This window comes from Zootermopsis nevadensis, unplaced genomic scaffold, assembly GCF_977971745.1.
Source record: "Zootermopsis nevadensis isolate Lab colony 2312 unplaced genomic scaffold, Znev_1.0 Znev_ptg000016l, whole genome shotgun sequence".
NCBI lineage: Eukaryota > Metazoa > Arthropoda > Insecta > Blattodea > Termopsidae > Zootermopsis > Zootermopsis nevadensis.
In genome coordinates this window covers 6,782,732-6,807,479 of record NW_028259148.1, presented here as the reverse complement: position 1 = coordinate 6,807,479, position 24,748 = coordinate 6,782,732, and the positions used below count along the sequence as shown (strand labels likewise).

The 24,748-nt window shown below is 40.5% G+C and overlaps 1 protein-coding gene across 3 annotated transcripts in view; it reads right to left on the bottom strand.

Annotated features, from left to right (window-relative positions):
* Positions 1-24,748, bottom strand: part of mnb (minibrain) — a 145,184-nt gene that overhangs the window by 53,456 nt on the left and 66,980 nt on the right. For 2 of the 3 annotated variants that reach the window (XM_022079645.2, XM_087349512.1), the window contains exons 2-3: positions 10,921-11,016; positions 4,770-4,987 (exon numbers count right to left, since the gene is read on the bottom strand). In XM_022079645.2, coding sequence (XP_021935337.2) covers positions 4,770-4,987; positions 10,921-11,016 — 314 coding nt within the window. The remainder of the gene's footprint in view (positions 1-4,769; positions 4,988-10,920; positions 11,017-24,748) is intronic. The other variant, XM_022079643.2, reaches the window with a different exon arrangement.

The window sequence follows — 24,748 nt, the reverse complement described above, 5'->3', positions numbered from 1 at the left end:
GGGGTTTTTTTCAATTAATGCTAAAAGACCCATTTATGCAATTTTATCACAAGCAACCCAAAAACTTATTTTATGATCTTACGTGAAGTGGTCGTTAAAATCGTATGACCTAAACTAGAACAGCAATGGCTAGACAATTTTATGTACAATTATGCCATATCAAATTTGATCAAAATCAGGTCATCAATTCTCTGGTTGTTTCGCGCGTACGAACGTACGGACAGAGCTCTTTCAACAACCGATCTGAACGTTTGCGAACACGCCCAACGACTGGTGTTTATCACAACACGCCGACTTCGTCTGAGATCTCCAACGCTCATTTGAAACAATTCTCGGAAAACACTAAATCAATAACTTCTGTTAAGTATTTATTATGCCTTTCTACTGCCCAGGCTAGCAAAACTAAATTAAACAATTTCATTATCCATTCCTACAGCCATTTTCCACCAGTACAACTTTCGGACTGAATCGCGACGTCTCCTTTTTACAGAAAGATAAAAATAAGCTATCAATGCATATATCTTGAAGATTATTACACAAAACTTCAAGATTTACACAAATTTACAATCCAGCCTCGCAGATCGCATTACCATCATGTTGGTACTACCAACAGTGTGTAATAAAACGTCAGTTATGTCCTCCGGATACATGATCTTGCCGAATTTAATGAAAATATACATTTAATTGAAAAACTACGGTAGTAGCCGTTACCAAATTGCATGTTTCAAGGTCACGAAGGAATTTCAAAACCTCTTCCCTTTATCGCACAACCACAGCGTTGTTATCTTTTCTACGCTGCGAGTTCTGAGCTGACTTCATTCTTGTGGTCTCTTGTGTGTTGCAACGTTGTATGATTTTGCTTTCACCCGAACGCCTGCAATTTGATGAAGGCTGCTCTTGGACGCACAGTTTTTAATTGCTGTTATCTTTTGCCGAAACAATCCCAGTATTTGTTTATGTACATAATGATTTTTTTTAGTGTTCTGTCTGACGACAGGTCCATATGAACAGGATCCTCCCATCCTTTTCTCGGAGTGGGATCTGTTCATATACGTTCTTGGCAGATGATCCAGAAGTGGTTTGCCATTGCCTTCTTCTGTGTGTGAATGGAGTAATTGTTGGGATGCCACGGAGAAACCGGGGAAGCCCCCGGAGGAAAACTCCGTGTTGCCTAGACTACGGCCTTGCCCGACACAAGGTATAAATTCGGGCACCGCCGGGAATCGAACCCGAGACCCCAGGGTTACAAGGCCAGCGTTATAACCGCTAGACCACCGTGGCGGTCCACATAATGATACTGAGATAAAATAATATCAAGAAAATCTTACGCGCCTGTATAATAAAACGGTCGTTACAACTGTCCGATCTAAATTAAAACTGAAACGGTTCAATACCGTCCACAAAATTCTCCAATATTACCTTCAGTCAAACAGGGTCTATCCGTTTTCTTGTTTCATATCTACTGAGAAGCGACTTTAACAGGGGTTCCGAGAGGTTGCGAAAGCATCTAAAATACTGGCATTATCAGAATTATATTAAAACCCGTCGATGTGACAGCAGTAATTTTTGTGTCATTAGGAACAGCTCTGGAGGCTACTTCGGCATGCATACAGCGTACTTAGGATGTCATTCCCTCCCGCCCTGGTCTGCGCCAGTAAACATCCATTTTAACGACGGCCTTTATAAGCTCACATTTGAAAACAATTAAGGAAAAAGCTCTCCGCATTAGAAAGATAATTTGTCCGCAAGGAATCTTCAATACATGCTACTCCTTCTGTTAATTACAGCACTTCGCGTCTAGGATCACGCAATGCACTGGATTTCAGACCAAAATAATCCGTATCCATCCACAAATTCCACCTCGGGAGTACAGAATGTCCTTCCCATGGAGGTGGGGGCGTATACACTACAAATTTTTGAAAGAATTCAATTTTAGTTCACATCGGTCCAATATAAAACTCTTCCTGGGGACATGGATATTCACCGGACAAAACCATAATTTTTAGAATTTTGTAATAAGTAATTCTGCAGTAACGAAATTGCGGTTTACTAAACAATATTCTGCTGTCAATGATTTGTAGTTTCCACCAAATAAATATCATACCTAATACAGCGACCACACGAAACAAGGTGAGATTAGCAGAGGAATTAAAATAAATGAGAGAAATGTGAAATACATGCAGAATTTCAGTCGGAAAACCCGATGGGAACAGACCTTCCGGGAGATCTAGGCGAAGATGGAAGGGTAATATAAAAACTAATGTCGAAGAAATAGTAGTTATGTCAAGTTGTGCGCTGGATTAAAGTGAATCAGGATTGGGTCCGGCGGCGGGCTCTTGTCAACGTGGTAATGAACATTCAGATCCCATAAAAGACTATACACAATTCGTGAGCATCCGAGCCACTACTGGATTTTCAATGATTCAGCTACATCAACATACGGACGACGTGATAAGGAAACTGTTTGCTGTATAAACCGTTTGTCATCCATCTCCATCTAAGATGCTACACGTGATACATACAATCAAGGATGAACTATCTTCAGCATGACCGGGCACTGTAAATAGTAGTTTCTCGAGCGAACGAGAAGGTCGACCGACGTCTGCAGACGGACGAAGGCTTCCGAGTTGAAATTAAAACGCAGAAGACGCCCGTTCGGCTGCTCTACTATCTAACCTAATTAAATGTAAAGTCTGGACCCACTAGATTCATCTTGATAGCGACAGCGCGGCTGTGTGCTACAATCCATATCGGCTGCGACCTGGACAACGCTTGGCACAACAGTAGCATAAAGGCACTTCCTGCGTGCCATAACGTGAGGAAGGGGAGGTTTTCTTTTATATTGTAATGTCTGTAATTTCACCCACAAATACATCACAATAACAATTAAATCCAGCAACATTATAATGGCATACAAGCTCTAAAAGAGGTACAGTACAGAAATTTTTCATCGGTGCGTCCTTCAAGAAGCAGATACGGTTAACTGTAACTGCTGTGTGCCATTATTGAAGCAATGCCCTAAACAAAGGACAGATGGGGTATTAATTCCAGACACGCATCCCAGTAACAAGCTATCTTGACGATGTCAAACCGCAACACATCAGGCCTAAAAGAAGACGAAGGAGACGGGAAACAAGAAAAACTACTCCCGCGTAAGTACGAGGAAATGATAAATTGGAATAGCTGCTCACAGAGTCTATACCATCTATCGTAAGACACCATTAGAACGTGCCTTAAGCAATACGGCTTACAAGTAACGATAACGGCAGACCACAGTTATGTGCGTGGCTCGCGTTCGGAAACTCAAGGGGTTTCGTCAGGTTCATCAGAGTTATCTGTGGTTTTCTAAATATTATGCCAGAATTGCGAAAAAGACGACACTGCTGCTTTCTCGGAGTGTCTTTAGCCCGCCGCTTTAAAATCCCAATCTGCTTTACCTTTGAACAGGAATTCGTAAGAGACATCTTAAACCTGACGGACTCATTAACCAACTCCAAGAATCACAGCTTTAACTGCCGAAAGATGTAACGAAATTCTTGATTAGCTGAGCTGGTATGGAGATAGAAGATTATCTTCCGTGTCCACGAGCGAACCTCTGGCCACAAAAGGCAAATAACTCGCTTCATAGCGCAAGAGTCCTTGAAAAACTAAGTCACTAATTTCATCACAGACTGACAATGAAATTTCAACGCAAGATAGAAATGTTGGCTCTTAATACCACGTTCAAAATGACCACTTTCAAATTTCTCAGATATGCCGTAAGGTTCGTATTCCGAACAATGCAAAACTTAGGTATAAAGCTGTCTATGTCCATCAGTGAAAAACAGATAATGTAAATATCTATTTCGTTTAGGGCCGCCATTGTAATGCATAAAACAATTCCCCCAAAAACGTTAGCAGACAAGATAATTATAGTTCAGATTCTACAATTAACCCTTAAAAGCCCAGTGGCTTCAACAGTAAATAAATCTGCATTTTATATTTGTGGGTTTCGTAAGATTCTCAGTGTAACCGGAGATTATTTCCTTAAACAGCGTCAATCAGATGATCTATGTAACAGAGAATAATCGCGTTTTGAGGCACGGACTGAATTCTTAAATATTATTTAGACGAATTTCAGCCAATGACTCCAATTTGACGATAGTATTTAGATGGGAAAATGAGAGATGAAGACGACAATGTACGTCATATTCACTAAAAGTTGGTAAAACTGAATTCTCTACGTAGAATCAGCCTGACTATTATTTGATAACCGAATGGTATTAATTATGTAAAACTGGTTAGGTTAGATATAATAAAATAATTTAGTTCCTGTAACTCCTAAGTAGAGCATAGGGCCTCCTTTCGGAGGTTTCATAGTCTTTAAAGCGTGCATTTGAGAGTAAGTGAGTGACTAGTCCACTGACTGCACAATTTTTACTCACTCCTGATTTGACTGCCAGAGCCATCTAGCAGTGAAGCAGTGAATCAGAAGAGAATTGGGTGAGAAATGGCCCCTGAATTTTGCTTACGAAACATCATCTCGTATCATGCTCGCAAGGTTCTTTTACATGCCGTAAATATATGGATTTTATCACCCTTAAAAAATCCATCGACCTCGGCCGGGATTGAACCCACGAACCTTGGGTCCAGTGGCGAGCACGCTAACCACTAGTCCACCCTTTTTTACCTGGAGACAGAAGCACAGTCCAGCTTCCGAAACGTTGTAGCAAAAGACAGGTAACAAAACAAAACGCGTTACTTGAGCAGGTGAATAAATAGTTCCGTACCTCATTGATGTGCTTGTAGGTTTTGATAAGATCGATGCTGAGTTTTCGCAACGGAGCAGTCGCGGGGTCACGGAAGTTATGGGGTATGCGCGCCTGCATGGCTTGTATGTCCGAAGGCGTCCCTGTGGCAGCCGCGGCGGCCATGGACGCAGCCAACTGCTCCTCGGCCACCAGCCGCCCATAAAGAGGCGCATGGTGCTGCCGCCCCGTCTCCCCGGCTGAAACAAAAACATAATTTCTCACTAATAACCTTAAAAATACCTCCTGAAACAAGATGCAAATACGTAGTTTTACTCCAGTATCGTGTATAAACCGCAACGGTGGTCTAGCGGTCAGAACGCTTGGCTTCTTATCCTGGGGTCCCGGGTTCGATTCCCGATGGTGCCCGGATTTTTAACTTGTATTGGGCAAGACCGTGGTTCAGGTATCACGGAGTTTTCCTCCGGGACTTCCCCGGTTTCTCCGTGGCATCCCAACAATTACTCCGTTTTCATCATCATTTGACATTAAGCACACAGAAGAAGGCAACCACTTCTGGATCACCTGCCTAGGAAACATATGAACAGGTCCCTATCAGATGGAACTTGTTCATAATGTCACCAGGGATCGGCTCCGACACGATGGTACCAAAAAAATCGTGTATAAACTGATCATGACGTCCGATTTAGACCGAAGCTGTCTTTGGACACCATTGTTGTCTTTTCTAGTAAAATTTATCTGTCCACAGATAATAACGAAGCAACATGATGAAAAGGCCCCAAGTAATGCTTAAACAATCTTCTATATTACGAATCTTGGCAGTCTCAAAGAATTACAAACATCGTGAGGTCAGGAGATTTCTGCCATCTGGGTTGTTGCGCCGTGTAGTATGGTAAACACCAACCAGTCTACACAGCGCAACAACCCAGAAGACAGAAATCTTCATCGCCCTGATGACGGAGGCAGTATGACCTCTAGAAACGTTGGTAAACATCGACCAGACTACACAGCGCAACAACCCAGAAGACAGAAATCTTCATACTCTGATGACGGAGGCAGTATGACCTCTGAAACGTTGCTTAACATCGACCAGACTACACAGCGCAACAACCCAGAAGACAGAAATCTTCATACTCTGATGACAGAGGCAGTATGACCTCTGAAATGTTGGTAAACATCGACCAGACTACACAGCGCAACAACCCAGAAGACAGAAATCTTCATCGCCCTGATGACGGAGGCAGTATGACCTCTGAAACGTTGGTAAACATCGACCAGTCTACACAGCGCAACAACCCAGAAGACAGAAATCTTCATCGCCCTGATGACGGAGGCAGTATGACCTCTGAAATGTTGGTAAACATCGACCAGACTACACAGCGCAACAACCCAGAAGACAGAAATCTTCATACTCATCTCCCTGATGACGGAGGCAGTATGACCTCTGAAACGTTGGTTAACATCAACCAGACTACACAGCGCAACAACCCAGAAGACAGAAATCTTCATACTCATCGCCCTGATGACGGAGGCAGTATGACCTCTGAAACGTTGGTTAACATCAACCAGACTACACAGCGCAACAACCCAGAAGACAGAAATCTTCATATTCACCGCTGTGAAAACCTCAAATCATACATCGTGAGGTCACACTGTCAAACCCACGCTGCCTGAGATATGCATTCTTTTTACATGGTCATAGCTAGTTTAAATGTATTGCAAAGCCCATCAAGAAATATTACTACAAGCAATGTTTAATCCTGCAATACCCAGCCACTTGAAATACGAATACAATAAGACGGTCTACTGCCTCAGACGAGAGCAATGTTTACGACTGAGGTGTGGGATTCCATCCTATAACTGCTAATGTCGTGAGTCCAGCGTTAAAACTACGGCGCCATCCATACCAAGAAATATCTTCGTTTGTTTTCTTACTCTGGACTGTGATGTAGTTCCATGAGATGGTAAAGAAAGAAATTACTAGTCAACTCGTTCAGACAAAACTAGTAAATTTTGCCAAAACAACAATAAATATAACGAGGAAAATAATAAGAACGTATTCTTCCTCTTTGATAAGAATCACTATATTTGCTGAATGTAACATCCACTTTTTATGTCATCTTCCCACGTATAGTCGTACGCCATGAAATTTGTTAACGATCCGTTTTACTTTTGTTTTCGCTGAAATACGAAGTGGGCGTTCCTACAAATGGCTACTGATAATTCTGTACAGTGTAGGCTACAAGTGGGCCGGTGTTTGTTTTAAACGTGTTGATTTTATTGAAATTGAAGTAAAAAGTCCTGCGACAGAACTGCGAGTTAAATTGCTAAAGTTACAGGCATTTCGATAACATCAACTTCTATGTCCCCATAAACTGCACCACATCAGGTAGGCGATAAGATTAGAAAAGCCGATTTCAAAACGTAACTGCGTACTGGCCACGCGGTTATCAGGTGGTTTGTAATGTACGTGGGCGACATGAATTTCACCGCTGTACAGAATTATCGAAAAACGTAACTCACATTAAAATATTTATTAATGACTGCAATTTAGTACATTTCGGTAAATACCACAATATTGACGTGACTACAACAGCCAAAGCGGGTCGCGTCTTGTTGTAACCTGATGGCACCAGTCCGTCAGTCGTCTTCCGGCAGTCGAAGTGCGAAGATGTCTTTTTCACAAGTGCAACATGTGTTCTTTGTCAAACACTATTTGGAATCTTGTTCAAATAACTCGTCATAACGAGTTTGGGGACAAGTCTCCCTAATCTCCTCTGCCAAATAAATTACAATATCTCATCTGCTGAACCATTTCCGTGACACCCGGTTGCATCAAACATGAGCAATGCATTTATGAACTCGGTGGACATTTACAGAACTTGTGATAACCCTTTTCTTAATCATTTTAGTATAATTAATTCGACAATTGTAACATGTAGCGTTACTTTTTGGTCACCCTATGCAACCACTATAACGCCGGACATGCCATGGGAGAATATTTGTGGCCCAGTCCCGTAGACAGGGCCGATATAATAGTGGAAGAGGAAATGCCAGTTGGCAGTGGGGGTATGTTTTACCTTGCAACCTACGCAATTCCCAAGCCAAGAAACCAAAGCGAGAAACAAACACGACCTTGGACAACGTAGCCAAGTTCAGCTACCTAGAACCTGCCACTGGAACACCTAAAATTTCTCTGTAAATTGACACTAAATCGAATTTTAGTTAGAAATAAATATCCTTGTTCAGCAAATGTGAAAAAAAAAAATTAATAGGTAGTCGGTAAGTGAGATAAATTTTGTTCTCGGCTAGTTATACACCCTATATCGTAACCCCGCACCTCCAACAAGACCTCCGTTTCGACGTCTTCACATATTTATATTCGCAGACTTTGTGAAATAAAAGCCGCTGTCTTATAACGCAGGCATTCAATATGAATGCAATAAATGTCTTCAACCCAAAACAATCCTTAAGTGGCCTTCCACACAAAAAAGTCATGCGCTTGTGTCATTTACATACATGGCGTGTGGGTGACGTTACGATTCTAGGAACTCCACAGTTACTCTGCTGATACAGCAGACACCCAAAAATGGCCGAAGGACGGTGAGATAATCGAAAATGTCGGACAATACGGAGAAATGAAAAAGACGAGAGTAAATATCAACTCAATTTACATCATTATTATTAAATTCACTAAGAAATTACAAGATGGCACAAAATTAAAATGAAAAATTTGTCAAAGATTAAAATTACATTTTTTAAAATAAATTAATAATGGTTATTTGTTTCTGAGCCTCCTTCCTTTTCTTTGCGGCAAGGTCACGCCAGCGCCTGAACAGAAGTACGTTTGTCGCAACTAAAGTTTGCAGATATCTCATACCCACAACAGTGGCAGGCGGTCTGGAAGATCAGACAATAAATAACAAATTAAGCTTCAAAATATTGAGGAAAAAAAAATTAGAACGCTGATGGCGTAGAATTAAATATCGTCTGGTGCTCTCCCGATATAAAAATAGAGATCGTGTTTTGATCACCAGCTCTCGTTATGAGACATATTTATGTTACTATCATGCCAGTGTCATAAAACTGAATCATTGGACGGATTTTCATAAAAATCGGTAAGAATAAGCCACTGCAGGCTACCTCATTTTCGTACATTTTAACTGTCTACTGTAGGAAATCCAATTTATGAGCAGACGGCTGGTCGTCAAACCTCCACTCTGGAGACGGTGCCTCCTGGCACATCGACGGAGTTACCTGCTTAGCTCAGTTAGTTGTTCATGAGATACGCACAAATACAGTTCGCAGTGTTGTTAAACGCGGTTATATAAAATTACGCGTAGTGCTTAAGAGAAATTGTTTCCATACGATGCATTTGTACGGTGTTCTTGACAGAATAAATAACTGAAGAACTTGATGGCATTGGGACTAAGGGAAGACGCAGTTGTTGGCAGAATGTACAACCAACACTCGTGAAACGTTTCTAAGTTGCGGCTTCACAAAAGAATAATCGCTTATATCCTCTGGCCGCCAGAGTATGACATTGCAGATGGTTTCAGTAATCGTCATTCAAATGACTTCTTAAGACAGAACGTACATTTTATTCTTACGAGGCGTGGGTACACGTCAAATTGTTATAAAAACAACCAAAATACGCAACTGATACTGAAGCACAGAAAATCCTCATGCTCTTCATGAAGTGCCATTGTATAATTTCGAAGTTGGTTTTGGTGCGCAATCATGCACGGAGAGCAATTTGGTTCGTGTTTTTCGTGATGACACATTGATTCTGTCGCTCTTTTTCGATCAACTGACTGATGAAGAAAAATTTTACGGACATTTTGTGGTTTTCCTCAGTCCTTCAAGATAAATGCATGATTATGAGCCGACTGCTTCCATCCACATCTTTAAAAATTCATCACTAATTGAGCACAATTAGCTAATCTTCCGACAATAAACAGACAGTGAAAACTAATTAAGTTACCTGTTTTCTATGGGGGTAGATAATAAATGTGCAAGATAAACATGACAACAGCATGAATGTGAGAAGAGGTTATGAATGGCAAATGTCATATAATTGAAATGTAAAGCAGTGGATTATGTACACACTAAATGTAGGCCTCATTTTTCTTACGCTAACAAGTACAGATAAATCCAACTACAGTTCAGCGCATTTGATACATTTTTAAACTGGCACCACATGGAAGCGATCAGGTTCACGTTCCGGTCACTTTACCCCCGTAAGAAAGATCTTCGCCAACCCCAATACACGTAAATGAACATGAGCGGGGAAACAATCATGGGTTTCAATCCATGGCACTGTCGGCTCTCACACGGGCTGACAGAAATCACAGCGTTAACACCTATGTCAAAATTGTCGGTTATCACACAAAAGTCGATACGGTTACGAACCGAACGAGAGCTGTGCTAACTCGTTCGGTGTATCATTCAGAGACTAGCACTGAAATGTACGAAGGATTTTACTACCCGAAACAGAAATATCGCAGGAAGATTGTGAGGTGTCCAAGTTTCCGAAATATGGCGGAAAAAATGGTTTAGAACTACGTGCCTTGTGCCTTCTAGTCGCCAATACCAGACTGAGATGTTAAACGTACCAGAAGTAGAACATGCATGTAGCACCTGCGACAAGGTCATATAAAGCATAATCAACGCGTTCCTTTCTCTGGCGGAGGACAATGACCTTCACACAGAACACAAATATTCCAAACAAACAAACAGCAAACGCCATGAAGTAAGGCACAAGAGATCACTGGCTTCTTCGAGTCGACAAGTTGCTTTTATATCTCAACGCACATAACTCGGTGTAGAAATTACGTATTCTTGCGACGACACAAACTAAAACGCGTTCTTCACGTTGTAATCTTACAAGGACGGTCCAAAAATATTAGTAGTTTATAAACATTTTCATAATGGGTATAAAGCGTAAACGGCACGCATAGTTCCAACAGGGCAGGCGTCAACAAGACCGGTGAGTACACCACTGCCATCCACTTCAGCGGAGTACTGAGAAATGCAACGAACACTAAACAATAACCACCCTTACGTCTGATATGACTCTCCAAACCTTCCGAATTGATTAATACATATTAAGAAGACTTCGTCTTACTCAAAAACACTTGATTAATACACCCACGAAATTCGGCACACTTACCCTGAATCACCCTGCAGAAAACGTGTTTCTGTGCCATACAATTCCGTCTCGCTCGTGATGAACTTGCTACAGATGTGGTGTGTGCCCGAGTTGAATCTGGGTGAACAAAACATTCCTCTGACTATATATATCATCGAACACGTATAAAATATGTTTAGATCCAAATAAATGTACGTAGCTTATGGTGACGGACCACACGTCTCAAAATGTACAAAATGTTGACAACCGTCAATTAGCAATGCTTTCTCGTTACGAACAAGCATCTAAGTATGTTTTCTGCTGATGAAATTTTACTCCGCATAATATTGTTCGTATAAATGTTACACAGACTAAAGTATCGGCTTTCTGCAAGTCCTATTTGAGACCTAGACTCTATTACAATAAATATTTTAACCTTAAAACAACCAGTATGACCCCTCGTAAGCCAATAACTATACAAGAATTCCTCCTGCACAGGAAAATGAAGCAAATCATAAACGTTCATTGCAACGAGAGAGATTCGAACCCACAATTAGAGTCTTTGACAGCTAGGCCATAGGGAGTGATTACATCTGCAAAGCTGGGTTTAGATTAATTCGAGTTGGCATTCGATTTTGACCGGTAAATGATCACGAACTGAAGTAAACTTCAACTAACGCAAATTCGAGGATCTCAGAGCTAGCAACTGGTTTACAACTCCCGTAAATGACCGGCATGTTGGAAAGTAGCTGGAATGCAGCGGTCGAGTTGCGAGCTGCTTTGCTGTTGCGTATTTGTTAAAAGTCAGTCAGAGGATATCAAAATGGCTGGTTCTCAGAAGAGGAAATACAGTTCATGGATTTATACTGCTACCAAATTTTTTTTATAAATACATATTTTGCGTGAAAAAAAATCATAAGATGCTAGTGGAAGTGCTTACAAAGACATCGTGTGTTGTGTACGATTTGAGGTTTTCACAGCGGTGAGTCTGAAGATTTCTGTCTTCTGGGTAATTGCGCTGTGTAGTCTGGTCGATGTTTACCAACGTTTCAGAGGTCATACTGCCTCCGTCATCAGGGCGATGAGTATGAAGATTTCTGTCTTCTGGGTTGTTGCTCTGTGTAGTCTGGTCGATGTTAACCAACGTTTCAGAGGTCATACTGCCTCCATCATCAGGGCGATGAAGATTTCTGTCTTCTGGGTTGTTGCTCTGTGTAGTCTGGTAGATGATTACCAGCGTTTCAGAGGTCATACTGCCTCCGTCATCAGGGCGATGAGTATGAAGATTTCTGTCTTTTGGGTTGTTGCTCTGTGTAGTCTGGTCGATGTTAACCAACGTTTCAGAGGTCATACTGCCTCCATCATCAGGGCGATGAAGATTTCTGTCTTCTGGGTTGTTGCACTGTGTAGTCTGGTAGATGTTTACCAACGTTTCAGAGGTCATACTGCCTCCGTCATCAGGGCGATGAGTATGAAGAATTCTGTCTTCTGGGTTGTTGCGCTGTGTAGTCTGGTCGATGTTAACCAACGTTTCAGAGGTCATACTGCCTCCGTCATTGCCATGTGGAGTGTACAGTAAAAGTGACTGACGATTCCAAGGAGACCAAACAGATATCAGTTTCTATGGTAAAGACCATTTGTCACACTGAAGGCTCACCTGGTGAAACAATTCCTCGAGGCAGGGGGTGGGGTGGGGTTCTAAGAAAGCAGAATAGTTGACTGCTGCGCGCATGCTCACAGAATGTGTTGGATAATTCGAAACGAAAATAAATGGAGGTTTAAAAATTATATATCCACAACTTACATGTGTCCAACTAAGTCAGAAACGTGAATATGTAAGAAATATTCGCGTTTCGCCTACACTAGCCTGCGAGTAGACGAAAATTAAACATATATACTACGTAAACTAAAAACATGTACTGAGACGGCTAACTACTACAAACTATTGTCGCTGGCAAACAACGTTCACAGTGAGGACAGAAAATACTTTATTACCGCTACCCCTCTCGCCCCCTGTGTTCAATGTGCCGAATATTCTAAGCGGACGCGGAACACACGATGTCACCCCGACCAATGTACAGGATTTGGTCAGTCTGAAACAGTTTTTAGGACAACGTGCACGGTCGGACAGCAGTGTAAACACGGAAGGCCAAACTAGTTCAAATTCCAGCAAAACTATTTGACATCAAGCACTGTATATTAATCTAGTATACATGTTAGTCACAGGTGTCGGAAGGTCTGGTTCCATGTCCCGTATCTTCTCAAAATTAAGCCGGTGGATACTGCTAATAAAGACAGTGTCTTATCGTGCGATACTTAAGTGTAAAATCTTTCGTGGTAATATCGCGTTTGCGTCCCTCAGAACGAAAATGAGATTGGTAGAAACTTTTTTTTCCCTTTTTAGCTAAAAAGTTATAAACTCATTTACATTTTAAAACAAACCATAAATCTGTCTGCATCTTCTAAGCCATGTGTCGGACATTAAAATGATAACACTATAACAAACTTAGGCGACTATTCGTCTACCAAACAGTTTGTTAATGAGATCTGAGGTTTCCAGGGCGGGGAAGATGCCGATTGTGGTCTTCTGGGAATTGATACCGTGCAGTATTGTAGGTGGTTATCAGCATTTCGGAGGAAGCATCCATTTCAGCATTAAACCTCCGAAATAACCCACTGCACGACTCATACAATCCATAAACACATTCCAATTCTTAAAATTAAAACGTTTCTCTAGCACTGAACGGTTGGTTTTCTGTCTTGGTAGCTTCTTAAAGAGAAAACAATCTTTAGACAAAAACTCATATCGCTTCTTCACAAACACCAGGCCTATGCAAGCTTTATCTACGAAGTTCTGTGAAAACCGAAAAACACATCAAAATATGTAAACAGACAAAACATGTTAAATGATATGGGCAAATAAGAACGGAATAATTGTATCTTCTTTTATGTGTTCGATGCGATAAAACCTGTTTTTAAGATAGACCATACAATGTACAGGCTTTTTTCTTTTATAATAACACAAGAACAAAAAACAATAGGCTTAATGAAACAAAACTGTAGACGCCTTCTCAAACAAAATGTTGCGTGTCCAAGCAAAATGCCAAAAGACGTAGTCAATTAGCTACTGTTGATAAATAACAACGTATCCGCTACTTAAGACTTCTTTTTCCTGCTGGTAAAGTCTCAAGTCTTCGTTTTATTTCACGTGCAATTTAATTCAACTGGTTTATTTTATATTTCCCTGGGTTCTACTAAATTAGGAAAGTGTCCAATATAACAGCGTAACCCCTGCTTCGCATTTAATACTATGAATAACAATTATATTGCCTACAATCTTCAAGTAAGCGGAACGTTGCCCATTTTATAACAGGGGGATCGAGGTTTTTTTTTTACTACCCTCGTGGAAAATACTACAGCCACTCGTATCAAACAAGAAATCTCCACATTTCCTACAATAACCCATTACTCATAAATACTTCCAAGCCAGTGTTTTCGTAACAAAAATTTTTGTTTTATGGCAGAATGATACGACAATAAGTTTTCCTGATTGCAGTTTTATAACAAAACAAGCTCGGAATGTACGCATGGCGTAACAATCGTTGAGCGTTCTTTATATTTTGGCATTTTACCTCTTGGAAAAGCATCAGTGACGTCACGATGACTGGACCCCTTAACCCCCCGAGTGGGCGGAATGAATAGCTTAATGACGTCATCACGCAGGATTTCCCAGGGGATTCGAACACGTCCTTCCACGCCAGAGGATTGATCACGAAGGGAACCCCACCTGAGGATTCCACAGCCGGGGGCATGAAGGACTTCTTGTAAAGTTTCCGTTATAGTTGTCCGACTTTAACCGAAATTAGAATGTGTCGATAGCAACGCAGAATATTACATACAGAGAAACTACGCGATTAAGGCCGGGCGCAAACGGAGCCACTAGCCACAGCCACTTGTGGCCGCCACAAGCTGCGGACTGTATTTTGTATGAAGTTTTAATAGACAGCGCAGACACGGCGTTCGTAGTGGCCCGACCGGGCCACTCGCTGAGGTAGTGGCCGTGTCTCGCTACTTGTGGCTGCCTCCGACCACTGTTTATCCCGCTAGTGGTCGTGTTTAGCCACAAGTGGCGGCCACTAGTGGCTCCGTTTGCGCCCGGCCTTATAGTAATGGAGGTAGCTAGCACCTCCGAAACGTCGATAAACTTCAGACTACTTACTTGCATGATTGATACTGGTCATCGTGCATCGTTTGGACAGTAAACTAAAGCAGGCTACAAGAGGATGGACACGTGGCGATTCGAGGTAGACAAGGGTCACCGTCAGTTGCGCTACAACCCTTTTCGGGTCTTGGTTTCCTGAGAGGTTTCCTGAGAGGTTTCCTGGTCTTGAAGTGTGCATTTATGAGTAGTGAGTGACCAACCCACTGACTCTGCACAATTTCTACTCAATCCCGATTTGACTGCCAGAGCCATCTAGCAGTGAATCAGGAGACTTGGGGTGAGAAATGGACGCTGAATTTTGCTTACTAAACATCTCGTGGTAGACAAGGGTAAATGTGGTATTAGCACAGAACAAATTACCTGCTTCAACTGCTTGATTCCACCTCCACAACAAGCCATTTTCATGAATCCTCGGATGCTGTCCACTTCTTGTTCGTGTCGTTTTACAATGAGTTACTTGACAGGAGTTACAGTTATCATGGCACGTGATATCACGCTTAGTCACCAGAATATTACCCCTCGAGAATGAGGGGGGAAAAGCAAGCTGTAACGTTGGTAATCATGTTTTTATAAGATTTTCCCAGAGATTACAATAAATTAAAACAGTGGTTTCAAAAAAATCACCAACCAACACAAGAGTTTCAAAACATCGCAGGCTACACACTGCGTTCATTAAGCAAAGTCAAGGCCTTCTGAATCTACGCTGTTCTGTCAATCAGTTTCCGATAACTGAATCAGCAGAGAAGAAAGAAAACAATATTCAGAACGAATGTTCATGTATTTCGGTGAAATTTGTGGAAAGTAAACACACAGACAGCAATTAACTCCTTCGTTTTAATAAGAAAATCGATAAAAAGATAATTAGGCAAAAAATAATTAATAATTATTATATTGAACAGATACGCTTGTGTTTTTAATGTCCTGCAGCCTAATAGTGATGAAAAAAGATCAAAGGTCTGAAACGTGAGGACCGCATGTGACCATAATAAAAGTTTTATGAGACTCGTCACGTTATTTGGAAATTATCGAATACGAGAAGGATAAAAAAAATTCTAATACTGAGAATGTGTGTGTGTGCAAGCGTTAAGAGCAGACAACAGCAAAAAAACTGTTCAATAACAAATAAAATCTTGTACGTGTACGACTAAAATGCCACTACTGGGCAAAGGTACATTGTCACTTAACAAAACAATATCAAAATTATTGCGGTATAAATAAATGAAATAAATTACTAACGGCATTAAATCAAAAACGTCTGAAAGCTCAACATGTTTAAAATAAACTTAGTTGCATGGAAGAGTTTAGCTGTTATCCGTTTTCAAGCGAATACCATTTTTTCTCTTTAAGTTAAAGGAATACGTTTCGCTTACTATCCACCATATTATTACTTAGTTAACAGCCAATGCAGCCCGCTGTGGAAAGATGATTGTCCTCGAAACACAAACGGAACCAACAACTTCTACGCCGGCATTCATTTTTATTTGTGTCGGTCCGGTTGTCCGCCCCATTCGGAAGAGTCCTCAAGCGACTGCGTTGGCAAGGCGCCGTGGACCCGATGTCATCTTCCGATTCCGTCTGCGCACGCGCGTCTGCATAAATCTGCAAAGTCAGGTTTCGGCGATTTTAAATTAGCTGGGTTGTTACATTTTAAGGAACCCCGTATGTTGGAAACTGCATGTCAACTTTCATGTTCTTGATATATGCTAATACGTAGGTTTTGAGGTCTTCACAGCGGTGAGTCTGGAGATGGCTGTCTTCTGGGTTATTGCACCGTGTAGTCTGGTAGACGTTTTCCGACGTTTCAGAGGTCCTTGATGCCTCCCTCATCAGCGCCTGTCGGTAACTTCTAACATTCTACACGGAGCAATAACCCAGAAGACAGCCATCTTCTTTCAACATACTAATATTACCACGTTACCATCGGAACGTATCGCATCTTCGACGTGCCCATCTATTCTTCTGTGTGGTTTCAACTAATCCATCCAACGGACTCTGCGAATTTTAATGTAGACTGTAACAACGTTTCACAGTAACCTATTTAAAAAGCAATACAATGTGTATGTAATTAAATTTTTAAATACTCCATGAATATGTGCAATACTTTTTCATATCTCTAAAAACTGAATATCTTTCAAAATATCGGCGTTGTATCGGGAGTAGTCCAACAAATGAGTTACGGCTACCGTAAATGGAACTGTGAACTCGACATCAAAGGTTCCAAGCTTTTAATGTGAAATCCTAAGATTGAATTCCAAGCGAAATAGCTTCGTTCAAACATCCAAGACAACCTCTAGTCAGTAAACCCCAAATCAAAAAGGAACATCAGACGACAATCTTTGAGCACTTTCACCCATGTTTTAATGTTCTTCCGCAGTGCAGGTGGACAGCAACTATCCGTTGTCTGTGGGAGTGACGGAGGAAACCAGCGCAAGCACGCGGTATACAAAGTTGCGAAGCACGAATATGGAAATTCTAAATTCTGTTCTTCAAATCTGTATCGAAAAGATACTAAATACTCCAACATGGAACATAAAGAGGAGTTTAGATATTCACAAAACTGCGTCCACCATCTTTAAGAACGTCTGTTGCTATTATAATGGATTTTCGATAATATAAAGTCGCCTGTAGTAAGACTTCAGTATTACATCAATGGCACAAACTAAGTCGGTCTATGATCAGGAATGGTTAAGGTATTCTATTGTGCCATTGGCCACACGTGTTTAAAAATTTAGACGGGGCTTCTACCCTGCTTATTCCACGTTCAAAACGTCTCTGTCATTTTTGTCTCGGTTGGTAGCATGGATTTATGACAGCTGTTTACTGTTTACATAACGTTAAATGAAAAATAGCGTTGTCCAGAGGGACAATGTAATGCTAGTGTTAATAAAAGTAACTGTTTTGTACTGTATATAAAGTCTATGAACATTCTGTATATTACGGTGCCAAAAGCTTATATAATCTGAAAATACGATTAAATCGTTATGACACTACCATTTTCTCTCACTTCACACACAGATCCATACGCATAAATAGTACCAAAGTAATCCATTATATCCCGCTAAGTTATAACCACATTTAACTTAGTTCTACACACAGGCTGATTACAAATGGTGTTTACACTTCTCAAATCTTATTTTAAAGTGTCGAAGCTGACTAAACCAAAAAAATGTTAAGACCATTAAGAACAAAATTAAGATCTGAACTAACATTTAACCGAGTTTAATATTAAATCCAGATTGTGTCTACAAATTTTAACAGAATATTTTGTTCAGTTTTTCTTGACTAGTTTGCATAAAAGAGAAAAAAAAACAATATAAATATCAAACAGGAGCTCATCATCAGTGATTTTAATCTCGCCTAAAACACATTCATGTGTTACTAAAGCATTGTTTCACAAGCTTGGCACCACCATAGGCGAAAAAATTAAAACTGCCATAGTTACACATTTCGTGTGTGTGAGCATATAAATTCTAACCTTCCTAGGTTATTTCAGGGTCAGTACTGGCCAATTTCCTTGCTCGCTACCTGTAAGAATGTTCTTTATAAAGGCGATAAACTTACGAGTCATTCTGTATAATTCAGAATCATGATTTAATCGCGAAGTTCCATGGACACCCGTTCCCGCAGTCTGGTCGGGGCATGCGCAAAGACAAACATGGCGAGGCCTAGGTCCTTTTCCCTTCAGAATCAAAATCAAAATCGCCTAAATCAGAACAGAATTTTTACTGAAACCGTGGCTGTATTCCGTAATCCAAAGGACAACATAAAAGCTAAGTATTAAAATAGTCGTAATTGGGCAACTGCTCAAATTTGACTTACGGGAGCTTGAAGAGTTTACTTGGGGAGGTATAAAAGAGAGAGAGAGAGAGAATTCGTTTCTCTCGTGCACGGAATGGAGCAGTATCGATTTGGTACAGCCAGCATCAGACGCGGAGCGGGGTTCGGGGGGTGTGCTGCTTGTCTGCCTCTCTTTACAGAGGAAGCCAAAGCACACAAAATGTCAAGGGGTCATATAACTCTGCGCTGAACGCGGTTAGTGTAATTATATATTAACGTCGCGTACATCCCAACTCACCGACGTCCCAAATCAAGCACAACTAACATGGACCAAGATCACTACGTCATAGTTCCTCAAACATCCGGAACGTCGTCGAACTAACGATCAGCTTTTGACAGACACGCGAATTCGAACCTGAAACAGTTTATGTTGAAAATCGTCTTCTTAATTCGCAATAAGTGATGAAAATTGGACACAATCTAGCTTCAATATACAGGCCGAGTTCAAATGTTTACGAGTTTAACGACACAAATATACGCTATTTCCGGATAAAACATCGCACAATCTTAGTCAATTCAGTTATTCGCTTTGTAGATCTGGTATTCCTATTGGAATGATAAGCAACGATCCCAAAATTACGCTCAGCCCTCTCCTAACCGGGGAAGGGGGGGGGGGGGGTAACAAAGACTGAAGTGGGGTATAAAATATATGACTTGGGGAGAAAAGCTGTTTTTCGAAACCATAAGATATGCGATCATTACAATAAAGTTCAAAACATTAAAATAACCAGGTAACTGAGCATGCGCGCGCTCGTGTTGACACAATGGAAGATAAATTCGGTCTCCAACCTCACAAATCATTTCTTTAACATCTCTATAATCGTCTGGTGATTCAACGTCAATCTTATCGCATCCGACCACCTGTGTCGTCGCTAAATCTAATTTATACCTCGCACTAAGGCTGTATAATAAACTCTAAATGTACATAAAATGTTCAGGATTGTTCGCTTCTACACTCAGAAGACTTTCCACTGACGGACTTCCGATATAAATGTTACAGAAACAAAATATTCGGCTGTCTCGCCATCCAAAGCAGCGGTTCTTAAGCTGTGTGATTCAGGGACCGGTAAAGCAGCAACAGACTTGAAGATGGCTTGTCTTCTGGGTTGTTGCGCCTTGTAGTCTGGTGGACGTTTACCGACGTTTCAGAGGTTCCTGCAGCCATCAACAGGGTCTGTTGGTAAACTTCTACCAGACTACACGGAACAATAACCCAGAAGACAGCCAACTACAGACACACAGTCATGAAAACCTCAAATCCTACGACGAGGACTATTGATCAGATAACCGGATATTCGCTTCTCAAGACGGGTTCTGCTCCATGAAGTTAGTTGCACATACATTGATATCCCGCCTTTATAATCGTCACCAAGCCAATAAATAGCCTTCCAGTGCCAGGAGACCGACGAGAGTAAATAGAATGTGTTAATTTTTTTTTCACGTCGCTTCCAAAACGTTGTAATGATATAATATTTAGACGATGGACAAGTCCAGAAGATCAATTTATCATAACGTAATACACCACGCAATGCAAACACTTTTAGCCCTTTAAAGTACAGCGGTAACTGCATATACCATCTACGTTAGCATTAAATAACTATTTTTCTTACAGGATCCGTCGTATTCTCAGCATAAAAACTATTATTTACTTAAACAGCAGAACCAACTCTGTCCCCATCATCAGGGTTTTGATGTGACTGGATACCTCGGTATCCCGAAACGTCGATTTACTACGGTAACCAGTTAACGCGGCTGATTGCCCAAGAAGATTTTATTGATTGTACTCGCCGCGAAAGTATCAAATCGGAAATATAATTTAGATAAACTTCTAGATAAAAGAAAGTTAATAGATGTCCAAAGGACGCTGCAAAATACGACAGGAATAGTTCGGAGTAGGCCTAAATACACAGCAGGACTTTGTGGTCTGCGATTTTCATCATAAATCCCCGGTTTACTAGTTGTCTTCTAATGTCAGAAAAAATCCTTGTGACGTAGTGGTTCCATATCTAACGAAACCTGCACGAGTCAAATAAAGTACAAACACAGAATTTTCAGTGTGCTCATCTTTGTAGGTAGATTTTGCGTGGTCTCGCTGGTCACGTATTTCATCCTGTTTTAAACGTGCGGTTTTAGATTACTGAACAATAAGGAGACATATTTCAAGTTTAACACTGTCTTACTTTGTTTTCATTTAATTTAATCTTAAAAGAAATTTTAAAAAAAATGCTTGTGTTAGCTAATATCTCGAGAATGGATAAACGGATTTATCCTGTCTTAGCTCGATGAGGGTCGGGCAGCGTTTGAAACCATATATACCATTTACAAGCTTAATAAGTGCGAACAAAATGTCGCATAAGCAAGGAGTTGCGAAGAGCACAAGGCAAGCGCGATTTCTAATCGACAGCCTGTCTTCCTGCAACTCATCATAGTCGCCATTTGGTTGCGAAAATGGTGCGGCCAATCAACAATTCACAATGTTGGGCAGAAGTGCGAAGAGGCGTTGCAGGGGTGTACATTAAGAACAAAAATACCGTTCACCTTAACACCCCTCATAATCGCATGGTTAGTAATAACTAACGGACGACGCTTCAAAAATGAGTTTGCGTCTCATGCTTCTAATGTAATCGTATTTTGGAAAATTTATTTGTAGACTACATTTTTAAAAACGAAAAACAAATTTGCGTTTCACATAGCCCATATTAACATTTTCTGCATTCACCGAAATACAATTTACTTCATTCCTTGCTCAAAATATTGCTGTCCGTACGACAGTACAATTTTTATTGTGTGCTCTTCACACAATAATTAATTTAATTAAATAAAAATTAATTCATAACCAAACGTATATTCTTCCACACATATAATCTCCAAAACTACTGAGCAGATTTCCATGAAATTTGTAACTAGAATTTTACTCCAACAGACATTGGGCGATTCTAATTTGGTCCGCATTTTACACAGCGCAAAATCTGAGCAATGATGTTTCTTCTTCTTCTTCTTCTTCTAAAAAAAAGAGGCTCGAGGTACCAAAAAATATTTCACAATATAAAACAAACACCTCACTTAGATCCACAACCTTAACTTAAAATACTTTTCTCTTTGGCGAATATTCACAAAAGAACTAAAATAATTTACGGATACGTAGTGCGATGTCTGTGGTGTTATTAAATTTGCAACAAGACTGTATCTCAAATAAATCTGCGCTTGGCCCAACAACGTTAAGCAAAATTTTAAACAACGCATTTAGATAAAAAGGAATACACGTTTATATATCTGATCTTTCGTTACACTCTTGTCAGAACACTTCTCACTGCCAAATTACATAATTAATGTGAGGAAGAAATAAATATATAAGCCATAGCCAAGAACCAGGTCTACAGAATACGACAATGCATACCGTAAACTCACTGGCAACCAATGTACGAACAGCATACCCTTCCCTTCCCTCTTCAGGGTTCAAATACTCACCTGGAAAAAGAGAGAAAAACGAACTGTTTTAAGAATAATACATTTTAAAACTGTGTGGTTTGCTACATTAATAGAGAGAATATATCTGGGCCCAAAAGATGGGGGTAACAGGAATTGAGAGAATTACTTAATGAAAAGCATCACTGTGTACTTTTCACCAAATACCAGGCAGAGCAAATCAACCAAGCTGAGGATTCCTGGGGAAGCAGCACGCATTAGAGACATAAGAAACGCATTTCACTATAAGTAGCATTTCCATGAATCTTACTCTCACTGAACTGATATCTTTAACCCTTTGACGCGGTAAATTTAAATACCGCGACAGAGCTCGAGCCGCGGTAATTGCGTCTGAATGGCCATTTAAATTTTGCTCTAAAACACTTTATTTATCATAACGCTCGAACTATGTGAGATATAATTATGTATTTTCACTGAAATACTCTTAAAATGTTGGATTTATAATCTTACCTTATAATATGAACGCCCTGTGTATGAGCAATGGTAGATGCGGATTAGACGTTGAGTTTCGTATGGCTTTATTTGAAACGTCATAAAAAACTAACACACTACCCCAATAAATAGATTTTATCCTTTTCTCGTGCTTAATGCACACTCCGTAATGTATTGGAGGCTGCAGCATTCTTTCCTGTGTCAGAAATATGCGCCGTTACGCCAGAGTATCAGCTGTCTGAGAAACTGAAGGCCAGCTATTCATTATACAGTAATGCATTCAACCGTCTCTTACTAAGAAGCCTTCCTAGATATACTTCTGTGTATAGGGATAGTAAAATTTTCTTATTTCGGACACACCGGTACCTGCAGAACGCATATACAAAGCGACGTTGATCAGTCTTGAATGCTTCAGATACGCCTTTTTTTTCCTCTCTCTTTAGTTCCAGGAATTATGGCTGTATCATATGATACTTCCGACACTGATAAAATGAATAACCTGCATTCACAAACAAACACCACGTGTTGAGAGGCAAGTCCCGATAACTTTTGAGGTCAAGCAGTTATATTTAGATTGACCGTCCGAGCCGCATGAAATACAAAGCTAGTCCTATATGAACAGAGAGAGCATTCTTTTCGCAACAGATAAACTACAAACATCATATATCAGTCGATATTAGTTCCATACTTGTGGGCTGCAGGAATTAGGCTAACAGCCGGGCGTGCACTGCACTGACTTATACAGTCGATTTAAATGCCCTCGAGCGTTACCAGATTATACTGACATACACGCTGAAGGGTTAATAAACAATACCAACGTGTGTAAGCCTAATGAAGAGACAAATTTCAAATTAATTAAACAACGCAAGCAAGAGGATCAAATGATCATAGTGGTGAAGGACTGTCGTTTCAGGATAAACAGAATCATTATTTACAAAACAAAAACCATATAAAATAACCAAAATAATAGAGACGGAGATGAACTTTATACCAAAGTTGATAATAAATAATTCGAAGTTGTAACACAGTGGTTTCTCGTGACAATGCAAGAAAATGAAGGATAGTGTTCATATCTTCTCTGTTGTCTCAACGCCAAATGGCAAAATCAATGAAGTAACATCTCAACAAACCAAGTAATACCAACTACTGTAATATAACCTCACCGATGCTATCAATGAACGGACAACCTAAGTAACGCTACTACGTGCAGACTGGATAAAAAGAATTTTCTTCACAGCAGAAAATGTCTACAAAAAAATTGAGTAAAAGCAGAATTTATCGTGAAATTTTGACACCATGTTTATTTAATAAAGGAACAGAAACTTCTGGCATAATGTGCGTGTCTGCCACTAATAATCTCACGTGAAAAGGCTGCACTTTATCGTCACGGTTTGAAGGTGACGCCACTGAAGGTCACCTAACTTTATTCTAAGCCTCCAGAAATTACTAAACCTGGGTCAACGTAATGACCCAGTGAAATTCTGAAGAAGTGAGCAAACTTACATTCGCTTCCATTGACAGAAAAGAATCCTGACTGAGAAACAAACAGTCGCCCAACTGGTCCAGAAATTCTCCGCCTATTACGTAACCCGGAAGTCCATTATTAAGTTCACTACAGCCATCCACTTCTCCCGTGTCTTGAACCAGACGAATTCAGTCAAAAACACGCGTCATATTTCTTTCGACTCCGTCTTAATAGCAGGACGCCACGTTCTCTCGCTCCCCTCCCTTACTATTTTCGGAATAAAATGTTATATGCATTTCCCATTTCACCCCAGCGTCCCAAATGCCCCTCCTCCCCAACTGAACATTATTACTGCCCTTTTAACATCCTCAATCTGTATTATTCCTCACGGACGATAGTCCTTGTTGTTTAACCTTTACTAAGACTAC